This window comes from Amblyomma maculatum, chromosome 1 (assembly GCF_055883805.1).
Source record: "Amblyomma maculatum isolate TAMU_Amacu chromosome 1, ASM5588380v1, whole genome shotgun sequence".
Lineage (NCBI taxonomy): Eukaryota > Metazoa > Arthropoda > Arachnida > Ixodida > Ixodidae > Amblyomma > Amblyomma maculatum.
In genome coordinates, this window is record NC_139344.1 from 247792731 (window position 1) to 247808366 (window position 15636).

Sequence of the window (15636 nt, forward strand, 5' to 3'; positions counted from 1 at the left end):
GTCTGTGTTTATCACCGAAAAGGAGTGTAAATTTTTATCATAAATACCATTTCATCATGTGATGTGCAGAGTGCATTGTCGGTAGGGTGTGTGCACAGAAAATTCTTTTAAAATGTGCTTTTCTTCATTGGAATAAATCAGTTGTAAGTCCACTGGTGTGGTGTGTGTGCTTTCTTGGCTATTGTCCTGCGTCTGTTTTCGCTGGTTTCCTTTCTATACAATATGAACCAACTAACCCAGCAGTTTATTCTCCTGAACTGAAGGTAACTTTGCATACCCATTCACGGTTACATATAGCATACTTGGTTGGCCAAACCCACTTATAACAATACTGAAGTGCCATGAAAATATCATTGTTATAACCAATAATTGTTATAACCGGAAACATGAGAAACTTGAGAAATTTTATTAAAGAGGAAGTAGCTTACACTTTTCACTTATTTACAGGCAAAAATATGTAATCAATCAGCTTAAATTTAATTTCACTGCTTCACGCCAGTATTGTTGACATCTCTCTGCAGGGCGTCCAGCAGCTGCACAAAGCTGAGTGAATAATTTTTAGCACAAATGATGTCCCGCAGGGACTTTGTCATTCTAAGGACTTCATGATGTGGTTTCGCTGGCATGGTCGCAGCGCTTGCGAGTTTCTTGGTTTTTTTTTTTTTTTCCTTCTATGTATACACTTAGTGACCAAATGTAATTGTTACAAACAATAATGTACTGTTACAGCAAAAGCGAAAAGGACGCTCAGTTGTGGATGTGTCTGGAAGCGACCGGAAAGCCTGATGTTGCAAGGAGATATATCACATAGCAACATGGAATGTAAGATCTATGACGCAAGGTAAACTAGATGTCGTCAAGCGAGAAATGGACAGATTGAACATTGATATCTAGAGTATCAGCGAGCTCAAGTGGACCGGAATGGGAGAATTTAATTACGGCGACCATTATGTCTTTTATTTTGGGCACGAATCCAGGAGAAGGAATGGGGTTGCTCTCATAGTAAACAGAAGAATGGGCAAAGCAGTGCTAGGGTACAACCCCAAAAATGACCGAATGATTTCACTTCGAATCCAAGGTCACCCTTTCAACATAACAGTTATCCAAGTCTATGCACCAACCACTACTGCTGAAGAAGCTGACGTTGAGAGATTTTATGCGGACCTGCAATGCCTTTTAGACCGCACTCCATCATCGGACGTACTTTTTCTCATAGGAGACTGGAATGCTAAGGTGGGGAGTGAAGAAATATCCGGAATTGCAGGCAAGTTCGGTCTTGGTGAGCCAAATGAAGCTGAGCAGAGGCTAGTAGAGTTTTGTCAACAAAACAACCTGACCATAGCGAACACTCATTTTCAACAGCACAAGAGGCGCCTGTACACATGGACTTCCCCGGACGGTCTGTACAGGAATCAGATTGATTATATTCTTTGCCGGACAGATGGAGAAGCGCTATACAAGCAGTAAAAACAAGGCCTGGGGCCGATTGTGGCACCGATCATCAGCTTCTTGTTGCCAAATTTAAGCTTCGATTGAGGAAAACGCAGAAAACTAGAAGGCCTTTCAGGTATGATCTCGATCAAATTCCATCAGAATATGCTGTGGAAGTGAGGAATCGATTTCAAGAATTAGATCTAGAAGACAGAGAGCCCGAAGAGATGTGGACTGATGTTCGTGATATAATACAAGAAGTTGCTATTAAGGTAGTTCCAAAGCAAAAGAAATGCAAGAAAGCAAACTGGTTATCTGAAGAGGCTTTGCAAATAGCTGAGGAAAGGAGGATGGCAAAAATTATGGGGGAAAGAGAAAGATACAAGGTTCTCAATGCGGATTTTCAGAAAATAGCAAGAAGACATAAGAATGCTTTCCTGAACATACAGTGCCAAGCAGTTGAGGACAACAGCCGATTGAGGAACACAAGAGCTCTGTATAAGACAATCAAAGATATCAAAGGAAGCTTCTGTGCTAAGATGGGCATGATAAAGGACGAACGAGGCAGGGACCTCACTGAAGCCTCAGAGATAAAGAAGAGGTGGCAGGAATACACAGAACTGTACAAGAAGGACCCGGATGTGCAAACCCAACATAAGACGGTTGCGATTACTGATCTCGAGCCGGGCATCCTGAAGAGTGAAGTTGAATGGGCCTTAGCCAGCCTTGCTAAGAACAAAGCTAGCAGAATTGATGGCGTCAGTTTACATCCCCATCCCAAAGAAAGGCAGTGCCAAAGATTGTTCCAACTACCGCACGATCGCGCTTATTTCGCATGCTAGCAAGGCGATGTTGAATATCCTCCAAGGTAGGCTGCAGCAGTATGTGGATCGGGAGCTTCCGGACATGCAAACTGGGTTTCACAAGGGCAGAGGAACTAGAGACCAGATTGCCAACCTTTGCTGGATCATGGAAAAAGCAAGAGAGGTCCAGAAACTCATCTACTTCTGTTTTATTGATTAAGCGAAAGTGTTTGACTGCGTAGATCACAGCAGATTGTGGCAAGCTCTCCAAAAGATGGGAGTTCCGATTCACCTCATCTGTCTCCTCAGGAACCTGTATGAAGGGCAAGAGGCCACAGTCAGAACTGGGCATGGTCTTACTGATTGGTTTCCGATTGAGAAAGGAGTGACACAAGGCTGCATACTGTCGCCTTCCTATTTAACCTATATGCTGAGTGCATCATGAGGACGGCCGGTCCGGACGAGTCTTCAGCTGGAGTGAAGATTGCTGGGAAACGTATCAACAACCTTAGATATGCGGATTATACCACTTTAATGGCAGAAAGTGAAGTGGAACTCAAGAGACTTCTGATGCACGTACAAGAAGGGAGTGAGAAGTTTGGGTTTAAAGTGAACATTAAAAAGACAAAGATCATGGCGTCTTGCCCTATCAAGTGCTGGAGCATCAAGGGACAAGAAGTGGAAGCTGTGACAGATTTTCTCTTCTTGGGCTCCAAGATTACCCCGGAAGGAATAAAATTAGGAGCAGCCATGAAATTAGGAGACGCCTGCTTCTGGGAAAGAGAGCCATGGCTAGCCTTGACCGCCTAGTAAAGAGCAGAGACATAACACTGCCAACCAAGATCCGTATAACTCGTGCTATGGTCTTTCCAGTTGTGATGTATGGATGCAAGAGTTGGACTGTGAAGAAGGCTGACCGCCGAAGAATTGACGCGTTTGAATTGTGGTGCTGGCGAAGACTCTTGAGAGTTCCTTGGACGGCCAGAAGACCAACTCAGTCGATATTGTCGACCATAAACCCTGACTGCTCATTGGAGGGTCAAATTCTAAAGTTAAAGCTCAGCTACTTTGGTCATCTGATGAGAAGAGAGAAGTCGCTGGAGAAAGATTTGATGCTGGGAAAGGTTGAGGGTCACCGGAGAAGGGGTAGGCAGCGAAGGCGATGGTTAGATGGCATCCTCAAGGCGCTGCAGATGAAGTTATATGATGTTAGGAATAGTGAGAGACCGGAAAGCATGGTGTGATATAGCCCATAGGGTCACGAAGAGTCGCACCCGACTGAACGACTGAAATGAACTGAACTGAACAGCACTGTTATATGCGGGTTATTTTACCATAGAACACATGGCAAAGTTGATGGTGCTAAGGCTGTCCATTGTTATATCCGATATATTGTTCAAAGCAGTATTGTTACAAGTGCGTTTCACCGTACTTACACAGTAATAACATCAAGCGTTGTTTGGCAACTTTCGTATGTTTCCGCCACAACAGTAGTTGCAAGCCCTGTGCAGTGCCATTATAACTGTCAAGGGATGCTTGCAATCAATCACTTAACAGAAGCATAGCATCCAACACATACACATTACTCTGATACCTATGGCCTACCTCTCAGCTCACTTTCCTCCCCACAAAGTGATCACAATTTGCCTCTTCCCTGGCGCATGGATGTGACCCATGTTTGCGAGCTATCACACCGCATCCCCAGAGAGGGAGGAAACCCTACAAGTTAAAATGTCGTTCATAAGCAAAGTTTGATTAAAATTCAAAGCTTAATTTATTATCAGGTGTCTTTTAAAAAAACGGGTCTGCTTAAGATAGGGCAGCCAGCCAACGCAGTGAAAAATGCCCCCTTAAACACGACTGTCTGTTACATCCACGTCTCTTATGACAAGTTTCAACTGCAATATTATTGTGTGTCGGTATAAAGCACAGAGGGCAAAATTCGCGTTTTTAATTGGGACCGTTCGATTATTCGAACAATATTTTGCACCCAGCTCAGTACAAAAGAAACCAGTTGCAAATGTGCATAAGGCACTGCACAACTCATATTAGATAAATCCCAGCCAGCAAGGACACAAACCTGTGAACTGATGTCTCTGACCCTGTACTGTTGATAGATGTGTTGAGATCCTGCTGCTCATCAGGAGACTGGAAAACAAATAGAACACCAGTCACACAAGGAGAAAAGCAGAAAGAGAGTACAGTAGAACCTCGTTGATACGTTCCCGGTTCGTATGATTTCCCAGTTCATACGATCAAAATCGAGAGCAAGAAAAAATGCCCCATAGAGTTACATGTATTTGTTTCCCGGTTTATACGTTCCCGGATTACACGATTTCCTGGTAAATATGTTCAGACTTTAGCGAAACAATATGTTTTGCGACGAAAAGAAGAAAACGAGTTAGCTGAGAGCAGGCACACGCAACTTGAATGAGCATGGCGTAAATCGCCGCCGCGGCGGTTTTTCCGCAGTGCTCCACTCGGCGCGGTCGCATGTGAACGGCGCTGCCCCATCTACTCCTCCCGTCCCTCCGATTCCTAGCAGAGTTAGTACGTTCACTGTATGCAGCGCTCGCGATATCGCTTGGTTTCCGCCAATCAAGCGAGCACCACTCTGGTTGCTTTTATAGCCGGTAAACAGCGCCACAAGCTCTGGTTGCGTAATCGGGACGCACAAGCCTGTCAAAATTTTTATCTCCTAATCTACCGCAGGTTTGACTATGCAGCTTTGTTTTGGCCGACGCGGGTTTATTTTGATGATTGCCTACTTTTAAAGCTACCAGACACTATCATCATCAGTTCCCACCATCCTGCGGTCGGATGAATAGCTACAGATTCTCATTTCCACCTTCTTCCTGCGTCGTTTGCTGGCTGCCATGGCGTCTCGTAAGCGTAAGCCGTTGTCCTTGAAGGAGAAGTTGAACATCTTGGCAGTCGTCGACGCAAATCCGAAAAAGAAGCGAATCGACATTGTAAATGACCTCGGACTGCCAGCATCTGTCAACACGATCGTGTCGAAGCGGAAGGAGATCGAAGGCAATGCGTTGGTGTTCGCGCAGGGACAAAACAGGCCTGTGGAGCCAGGCATGGGGAGCTGGAAGAAGCACTTCTGAAGTGGTTCAAACAAGTGAGGGCATCCGGTGTCAACTTTGACGGAAGTATTCTTCGCGAGAAAGCAATGGAAATTGCAGATGTGCTTGAGATTGATGACTTCACCACCTCGAATGGCTGGATTAGCCACTTTCGTGCTCGGCATGCCATTGCGTAGCGGCAAGTGAACGGCAAAGCTGCAAGCGTCAATCCAGCTGATATCGAAAACTAGATTTCATTGCTGCCCGGAATTTTAAATGCACACGATCCACGAGACGTGTACAACGGCGATGAACTGGGACTGTTCTTCAAGGTACAAACGAACAAAATGCTGCGCCTGAAAGGTGACGATTGTCACAGCGGCAAAGTGAGCAAAGACTGCGTGACGGTCCTTTTATGCTGCAATGAAGATGGGAGCGATATGCTGAAGCCTTGGGTAATTGGGAAAGCCGAGAACCCGCGCTGTTTGCGCAATATCGCACATTTGCCTTGTGTTTATAAAAATAACACAAAGGCGTGGATGACGCAGCATTTTTGAAGTGTTCCTTCGGTACCTCGACGGACGACTCGGATCGAGAGGACGGAACGGGCTGCTGTTTCTAGACAATTGTGCAGCCCACCCGAAGGACACTTCTTTTCTTCGAAACGTCCGCGTCAATTTTCTTCCAATCAACACAACGAGTCATCTACAACCCTTAGACGCTGGGATTATAAAAAAACGTGAAACACTTGTATAGAAAGTGCACTGTGCGACGATTCCAGGCTCGTGTCTCACAACAGCAGGACCCGGGGAAGTTGTCGTTGCTAGACGCAATGCACTACTTGACCAGTTCATGGGAAAGCGTTACGAGCGAAACGGTGTGTAACTGTTTTCGCAAGTGCGGTTTTCGGCGCGTGCCAGGGGCCGAGGAGACCCAGGAGCCCAGCGACGACTATGCAGAGATCGACGAAGAGTTTCGGTCAACCGGTGCTGATGGCTTGTTTGCAGAGTTTGTTGCTGTCGACGACAACATGCTGACCTGTGAGCCGCAAAGCGTAGCTGAAATTGTGGCCGAGGTACGAGGCGGCGAAGAGCGTCTGATAGCGACCAAGACGACGAAGAGGACATCCCGACTACGTTCGCCCAGGCCGCCGCTGGACTAGATGCGCTGCGGAGTTTTTTCCATGATAAAGAGAACAGCGCTGCAGATAAAAACATGCGTGAGCTAAGCTAGAAAAGCAGCTCTACCTTTCTAATGGTCACACCCTTCATCAGCGAACGCTGGTCGACTACTTTAAGCAGTGAAAATGGAAATAAATGCCCTTGCACATCGTTCTCGAGTCTTGATTTTCGGAAATCAAGGTGAGTTTCGATTATACGTTTTTCCGGATAATACATTTTTTTCTCGCATTAAAAAAAAAAACGTATCAACGAGGCTTTACTGTACTACCTCTAACTTCAAAACAGAAAAAGATGCAATTAACCAGCAGATACTGCCCCTATTGAAAACTGTGCCGTGATCAACTGCTGTGATATGAACATGAACTAGACACTTTCGCCATTAGTCTGCGTACCCACAACGTTTCCAGCTAATTTGAGTAAACAATTACTAGATACAAAAATTTCTGAAACATGGTGGTAGGCATTACATAGTTTTGGTTTCGACTGAGTGGACTGGGTTGCGGCTGTGCGATGTGTGCGTACGGTATTTACACGCGCATAACCCGCGGCAAAATTTGAAAAACGTATCATTTAGAAAAAGTGCGGGGGATCGGCTTTGCGGCAGTGCGCGGGCTCCCAGTGTAATCCGCCATCCCCATAGTCATCGATGCTTGTCAAGCCGATAAAGAGCCAACAAAATTCACAGCCAAATCCACATCTTGAGTGCAGAGTCTGTTTTATTCTTCACGCCATTGGTCCCGCTTTGTTCAGCCAGTGGATGAACAGTGGCCTAGTCAGTGAATGTATCCGAGTAATCTGGGAACGAAGACGAGGCGCCTTGCTGGCACGCCGGTCGATGCTCGTGCTGGATTCCTTCCGAGGCCACTGCACTGATGCAGTGAAGGCTAGCCTTGCTGAGACCAGCACCGACCTCGTTGTGATACCTGGCGGCATGACGTCCATGCTACAGCCACTCGATGTGTGCCTGAACCAAGGAGGTTATATAAAACTTCTAGAGTGGCGGTCCCCCATGGACCCAAAAGCGAGCGGGTGAAGCCGGCTGAGCCAGTGGCGGCCATGTTGCAAGGGGCAAAAAGCACGCAGCACCGGCCAGCGCAAGCGCATCGCGTGCGTTTTGCAAGCCCTTGCGCGCATGTGCATTTGAGAAAATCTCAGTGAAATCATCTTGTCGCCAAAATACATTTTTGACTGCCAATTTCTTGCTTCATACGCCTTACATTGTGATAAGAATGGATGTAATCGGGGCCAAGCTATTATAATGTTCTCCACATTTTGTCAGTGCTTCTTGGAATAAAAAAACGTTCCTGCACTATTAAATAGAGCTGCGGTGCACATAACACATCCGTAAACTGAGTTTAAAAACTAAGAGCACATCAATTGATGAACACTGTTTCGGGATGAGAATTTAAATCTGCATTGCGGCACATATGCGTCGCTGATAACATGAAAATTTTCTTTCCAAATGAGCGGCATTCGTTGCCTGCATTACCAGCGCTGAAGGAACTAAATCTGTTACTTTAATGACATTAATAGTATTTGAAAACTATATTAACACTGCGACTTCTAGAGCTAGTGCAACATCCTTTAAACTCTTTTGGGTAGCACCGTGAGAAAAAATGACAGCCTTTTAATGAAAAATGTTTCAAGCTGCAAAAGTGTTAATGATGCTACAGAAATTATGAAGTGCAGGAAAGAAACGAATGATCGTATCTTCAGATGTTTCTGCCAATAGCTAACTGAGGGAACGCACCAAGCGTCAGATGGTGGTTTCTTTCAGGCGGTCAAAAAAAAAAAAAAGTACCGGGAGCGATTTTCACTTTTTACGTGTTGTGAATCCGTAAACATTGAGGCATGTATCATGCGCTTATTTTAACCAAGTGAGACTCATTTTAGTTCGCTTTTACATCGTTTTGCGTAGTTTAGCGTTAGATTTTGAATTCGACTCGTAGAGACCTTTTGGAACGATATATGACGATGTTGTAGCCTAAAGTTCAATTGTTAATGAAATCACCTAATTAAAGCTCATTAGTCAATACCTATAGTATAGTGCAATATCTCGTTCTTGATGCAAGCTATTCAACGATATATGACTCGATGCTGTAGCGTAAAGTTGAATTTAATACAAAGAACTAATTGATGATAATTAATTAAAACTTATATTATGTCTAATGCAATTAAACTTGACATAGGCTATTCAACGACATAAGACTTGAGGCTCTTATGCTCGACATAGTCAACACAGCACATTTATACACACTGTATAAATGTGCTGTGCTGCAGGTTCCAATAACGCTGCGCATTAATATATACATTATTTTTTTTCAAAACTTTTCCGCTGAAGTTTCATCTCATGCGATCAAAAGAGCGTGAAGATATCCAGACGAGTGCAAAGTAGCGTAGAGCCACAGATGGGACGTTATATATAGAACGGTCCCTCGGCAATACCTCCTTCTTGCCCGGCGATACCTCCTTCGTTGTGACATCTGATGTATCAGAAAAAAAAAAAGGAATGAAAGGAAAATAATAAAAAATGACTTACAGCCAGGTCAGTGCTAGTTTGCTTCTTGAGAGCCGACACAGAAGGGGGCTGTCGGTTCGCAAGGCTGCCCTTGGCAGCCAGCTCAGCCTTAGCTTTGGCAGCAGTGGAATCCAGAAGTTCAGTATGGGGCACCGCTCGGTCAAATGCATCGCCCGCGCCACGCCGCTCCACTGTTGATCTCCGGTGATCCCCAGAAACTTCATCAGGACTCAGTTCACATCGCAGGCAATCATCACTGTCCAGCTCTGCATTAATTCAGACAGCAAAATCATCAAAAAAATTCTATTACTCTTGCAGCCAGATACCTTAAAAGGACACTGAGAAATGTGCTCCACGAAATACATCAAGGTTTGAAAAACAAGCAGCTCCAATACATACTTAGTAAAGTTGCCATCGACACCTTCCCTAACACTTTTGGAGGATTAATAAAAGAGAATGTTTGAAAAGATGCACATACTCCAAAAGAATATCAGCCCTAATCACAAAATGGTAGTGGCCACACCTTATGTACACTCCTCTTCAACACACAGTTTCAAGAAGGTGGGAACCAAGTATATGCTAATGTTATAGTTCCAGCCGAATGGGAGCTGGACAAGATTTGTGCCACCATAAGCAATAACTGAGATCAAGCAGGGGACACCTGTGTGAACTGCAAGTACAGTGCAGCACAGGGACAAAATGAAATGCCAAAAAGAGAGGCATCACACCCACATTTTCTGTGGACACGCACACAGAGGGAGGGTGGGACATTGCGTGAACAACCACCTCGGAGAACTGAGGCCTTTGCTGTGGAACACATGTCTTCAAACCTCAGTCTGCACCCATAGTGGCAGCTTAGTGGATAGGCTGCTCGACTGCTGAACCCAAAGATGGGTTCGATCGCTGCTACAGTGGTGCCTTTTCATGCTTGTTAATGAACCCGAGGTGGTCGTCAAAATTTAAGGAGCCCTCCGCTACGATGCCCCCATAGCCCGAGTAGCTTTGGGACGTTAAACCCCATAAAAACCAAACCAAACCTTAGTTTGCAGTGCTGTGGCTTTTGCTGCGTTTTATGTTTTTTCGTGAGTGTTGAAATTTGCATGCCAGCAAAGTCAAACAGTTTGCTAATTGATCAAGCACATGAAGAAGAGTGACACTGCATGCGTGAACAAGACATCCAGAATGTGAAGGGGCTCTTTTGGTAACCATCCTTTAAAGCAGCCTTTCATTTTCTTTTTTTTTTTTCCTCCAAGTTAAGGTGCTGTGGATTGGAGCAGGAAGGCTACAGCGAAACCTCGATATAGTTAAATAGTAAAAAATCATAAAATAGTTCAATTAGCGAAAATCAGTAATGCCAAATTTTTTCACAAACTCAATTTAGCCAATGGATGCAACTAGGAAAGACCGTTTGCAATGTTTTAGAACTCTTTCAAAGTTGCTCACAGCTATTCCGGCCGCGAAAAACCAAACACCACATTCCAGTTTAGCTCAATTAACAGAGAAGCAATTCACTAAAATTAGCTAAATAACTTTTGTTTGCTTATATGTAAGGTTATATGTGGAGGCTATCAACACTGACAGCAAGCGAAGTTTCAAAATTTCCTGAACTGGCAGAGTGAGTTGAAATACTAGAGGTAAAATCATGCTATTGAAAACTTGTTAATTGCTAATTGATAAATTGGCATCATTTGAACATCTAATGTAGCAAATGCAGACCCAATATATCTATCTTATGTAGAAGATGATGTAGCATTAGTGACAATGCCACGCACAGTGACACCATTTTATAATATGTAACACTTAAATGTCAACGTAACAAGTTTTCAAAAGCATATTTTTTAAATTATTTAACCATCATTCAGATTCAGAAAACTAAAAATCTGGGCTTGCCTTGCATACTGACAGCCTTCAATTTTGCAATATGTTTTTTAGCTCTAGAACCAAAAATTAAAAAGTTACCCGGTTTGAAGTTTAGTAAACTGTTTATATGTTATTTGAACTCTATCGTATCATGTACATAATGTCTACCAAACTGTACAGTGAACGAGCACAAACCACTTCAATGCACCTCCCAGTTTTTAAATTAAGAACCTGTAAAGATTTTTAAAAAATAACGTATATCAGGTGCCTTAGCTAATTCTAGACAAAACAAAAATATACCGAGGCAAGTTAGGTGGAGGTAACTTCAACCATGCTAGTAACAGCAGCATGTAATTACCAAAAATATTTGTATTCCTTATACTTATTAATTAGACAAGCTAAAGAATTTACTCTTTAGCCACTGCATCTTCAGCCAAAAATCTAGTGCTAAACTGTAAAGCGTCCCAAACAATGTCATTCATCAGTTTTTATTTTCATGTGTGCCATAGACACACATACACATAATTATATATATTATATATATACAGTTAAACCTGGTTATGACGAAAATGTAAAATGTTCACGATTTTTTGTTATATCCAGGTTTTCGTTACATGCAGTTTTCACGTGAAGACCCAAAAGGACAAGGTAGAACGAAAACCAGATTAAGAATTGATGCAAGGGAAACCGCCTTGACAGTAAATCAGAATTATTCTAAGTCATAGAAGCGGTGAAATGTTTCGCGATCGCGCTGATAGCGCGGTGCGACTGTGGTGGCTGCCTCCACCTCCTCTGCGGCTCGCACGACGCGTCTACAAGGGAGCGGGGAAATGAGGTGGAGGAGGAATCAGTCCGGGGGAGAGCGCGCGCCTTGGCGCTGCCGCCGCGCTTGCCCACCCCCATTGCCTCAGGAAACAGACTCTGCTTTGCGGCGCCGGCGCGCTTCGCCGTCCCCGCAACAGACGCACTGCGCTCGGGCCTGCGAGCAACCGCGTGGTCATTTTTGTCGACTTTTAAACATGAACTATTGTAGTGCCATGTTCCAACAGCAAAAGCAGCGGAGAGTGCTGCGTCTGCCAAGGAGATGCAGCGCCGACGCTGAAATGCGAAGCGCGGTATCAACTGCGGTCGCTCGTTGCTATGGTAGGCGTTCCTCTCACTTCAGTTCGTGTTTTATCGTCCTTAAACTTGCGGGGTTGTGCCAAATTTCCAGTGACTCGGCACTAGCTAGGAGACAGCCGGCGTCGCGAGTTCGTTATATCAAGGTCAACCGCCGCGACATGTTCGTTACATGGAGTTTTCAAATACATGCGCTTCAATGGGGGCGGTGTTGAGGAATTGAAAAACTTTGTAATAAATACAGTCAAACCTCGTTATAACGAAGTCTCATTTTGCGCGGAAATTCGTTCGTTATATCCGATATTCGTTGTAAAAGTACACACAAATTCCTACAAAAAAAGTTCTGTTCATAAACCCAAGTAAAGGCTACCCTAAAATGGAAAGCACAGAGCTGAAAAAAAAAGCTTTTTTTTTTTCTTTAAAGCGTGGTATAAGCATGCGAAACTTTACCTTTCATTTTGCACTGCCAAGCAAAAATGAGCACACAAATCGGGATTTAGGCCACGCAGAACTGATTTATTTAAAAAACGACGTAATCTTCATTTGGCGGCACTTCACACTATTCGATAGAATAAATTTCTCAACGAAATCGACACTGTGCAACGCTTTCCCAATGTCAGCTGATTTGGCCACAGGTAGGTTCTCAAGGTACCTTCTCAATTTCCTCGCCATATCGGCGGCCTCGGTGCTGCTGAGAGCTAGCTCTTCGCCTTCTTCTTCACTCTCATCGCTGCTCGTAGCATCATCGGTAAGAAGCAGCTGATCGACAATTTCTTGGTCGGTCAATTCGGGCGCAACAGCCAAGTTGTCATCGGCAGCAATAAAGTCCTCGAACGTAACATTCGGAACCGCCAGTTGAAGCCATGTCGTCTCGTCGAAATTGTCCGCTTCACCTTCAGAATCGTGGGCGTTGTTGGGCTCAGTCTCGCTGGTGGATGGGGCTAGGCCAGCATCGACAAAGCAATTTCTTATTGTTGACTGTGCCACTTCGTTCCATGCACCGTACAGCATGTCCAGAGTAGTTTTGAGGTTTATGGACATTGATATGCCCCTGTCTATGTCATATACGAGCTGCGTAACCAATCGCTTTCGGTAGCAGCATTTTAGTGAACGAATGATGCCCCTGTCTAATGGCTGCAGCACTGAGGTCGAGTTTGGCGGCGAAAAAACTAGGCGGACCGCTTCAAGTGGTACAGACACCTTATGGGCAGAGCAGTTGTCCAATATAAGGAGCACTTTCCTGCGCTGCTCTGCCATGTCTTTGTCGAAGGCCTTCAGCCATGCTTCAAAGAGTGACGACGTCATCCACGCCTTTTTGTTCGAGCGATAGTCCGCTTGGACATTCCAGGCGTTGCGCAGGCACCTGGGGCGAGCAGATTTACCAACAACAGTTAGCCGCCTTTTATCTGACCCATCCATGTCGACACAAACAACGGTGACGCGGTCTTTGCTTTTCTTACCTCCTCGGCACAGTTCGTCCTTCGCAACGAGTGACCTTTCCGGGAGCAGCTTAAAAAAAAGCGCAGTCTCGTCCACGTTGTAGACATCGCGCATCTCGTAGCCATCCAGTTTGTTACGTTTCTCCACCGAGAAGTGGGACAGCTGACGCGGCCACCGCATAGCAACAGGCAGAACCGCGAGCGGATCGGCCATTTCGACGCCGTTCAGCGGCCGCGCAACGCTTCCTCCCGCCGACGAGTCTCAGCGTGTTCCTGCCTCGCGCCAAATGTGTGTGCGTGCGTGTGTGTGCAAAAGCTGGCCAGGCCTGGAGCTGTCTGCAGGAGGTGGAGGAGATGAGGTCGGAACACCTGCGATTGAGTCATTCGTCGTGAACCAACATGTTTGGCTCTCCCTTTCCTGTGAGGGTTTACCCTTTCCCTGTGAACGGGAAAACCTATAAAAAGCAGCGGCCGACTCCGCTGGGACAGAGACTACTTTGACGCGCCGTTGGCACGACGCTAGACACCAGCTGTGTGAGAGTGTCTGTAATCTCTCCGGGTCAGCTTCACTGCCCGTTTCTTCAAGATGTTGCAGTAAAGGTTGTTTCGTTAAAAGACGCCTCGTCTTTGCTGGCACCTTTGATGCCGTCCGCCGTCCACGGAGCCGCAAGGCCAACGCTACCAAGGGGCCGCGCGCCGAACCTAACAACTGGTGGCAGCGGTACGCTACCCCGGCACTCGCGACCCAAACGTAACAATTGGTGAACAGCGGTGGGATGACGATGACCAAGCCGTAACCGTGGTCGGAGGAGCCAGGCGATACCATCGTCCAACGTGAACAGCGGAGGTACGAGGACGACCAAGCAGTGACCGTGGTCGGTGAAACGAGCCAGGCCTGCCCGAGGTGCAACATCTGGTGGGAAGAGCGGAGATGTCCGAGGCGTGACTCGTGAATCAATTAGCAGCTCAGCGGAAAGACGGAAGCAGTGCAACGAGCCCTGTGTGATGACTGGTTGCCTGCAGCGGAACGACTGCGTTGGATTCTTGGCTGCGAGGTTTGGTGAGTGCGGGACTTTCTTCTACTGAGTTTTGCCAGGCTTTTGTTAAGTAGAGAACAGAGCTGGTAATTGTGTTGTCGTTGTTGCTGGGTTAAGTGCAGCAAGGCAATAGTGGGCAGTAGAGAAGGCAGCACTCGGAACAGGCATGAATTTGGATTTGAAGTCGTTGCGCAAACCGAAATTGCTGGAGCTTGCGGAGGAGTTGGGTCTGAATTTGTCAGGCAAACTCAAAAAACCAGAAGTGTTAAAGGCTATTCTTGCGTTGGAAGCTGAAGATGACGAGCTTTTGGAATGCCTTGAGATCATTGACGAACGTCACGAGGAAGAGGAACGTGAACGTAGGGAACGTCGCGAGGAGAGGGAAAAGCAGTCTGCCCGCGTAATGAAACTAATACAGCTGGAGGCGTCAGCACATGGAATGAGCGCGGAAAAGCTTTGCAATGCCATTAACAATGCCATGCGGTGTAACGGTTCAATACCGCGAGATGGTCTACCACCGTTCCTCATCGCCGAGGATATGGCAGATTATTTGGCAGACTTTGAGAATATCTGCAGAAGTAAACGCTTCGAGCGAGATAGTTGGGCGCAGAAGTTGGTAGCTCTTCTTTCCGCTGAAGCGTCGGAAGAAATCAAGCGATTGGTTGGCGACCGCTTGAAAAATTACGATGAACTAAAAGAGTCATTGCTGATACGATATCAGATAACGCCTCAGGATCTTCGGAAGAGATATGAGAGCGAGAAACATTGTAACGAGGCATACTTTGATTTGGCCTACCAGTTGAAAGCCGCTGTAAGCGAATGGCTAGACAGTGCGGAAGTTCCGGAGCAAATCGAACTTGCACCGGAGTGTGAGAAACAGCTTGGGGAAGCGGCCGAGCAATGTGACCGCAGTAGCGAGCCGACCGAGCCTCGAACAGAAGAGTATCCTGTTACCTTGGTCGAGCCACTAGCTGAGACGGTTAGCACAGGCTTAATCGGCGAGAAGTCCGAAGTGACGCCGTTAAGCGAGGTGAACTGCATGCCGACCCAAGTAGCTGTAGGAGATACAGTTCCATCAAATGAGTGTGGGGAACTGGTAGTAACTGAACCGCCTCTCGAGTCGAAAGCAGAAGCTTGTGCAGAGCGCGACGGAGATGGAAATCAGCTAGGAAATGAG

At 45.9% G+C, this 15636-nt stretch overlaps 1 protein-coding gene across 3 annotated transcripts in view; it reads right to left on the minus strand.

Moving 5' to 3' along the window:
• The window catches only part of Spn (protein phosphatase 1 regulatory subunit spinophilin), a 77601-nt gene that overhangs the window by 23458 nt on the left and 38507 nt on the right, over positions 1–15636 (minus strand). For 2 of the 3 annotated variants that reach the window (XM_084590796.1, XM_084590797.1), the window contains exons 13-14: positions 9026–9270; positions 4315–4382 (exon numbers count right to left, since the gene is read on the minus strand). In XM_084590796.1, the coding sequence (XP_084446922.1) occupies positions 4315–4382; positions 9026–9270 (313 nt within the window). Of the gene's footprint in view, positions 1–4314; positions 4383–7170; positions 7451–9025; positions 9271–15636 lie in introns of those variants that run through there. The other variant, XM_084590799.1, reaches the window with a different exon arrangement.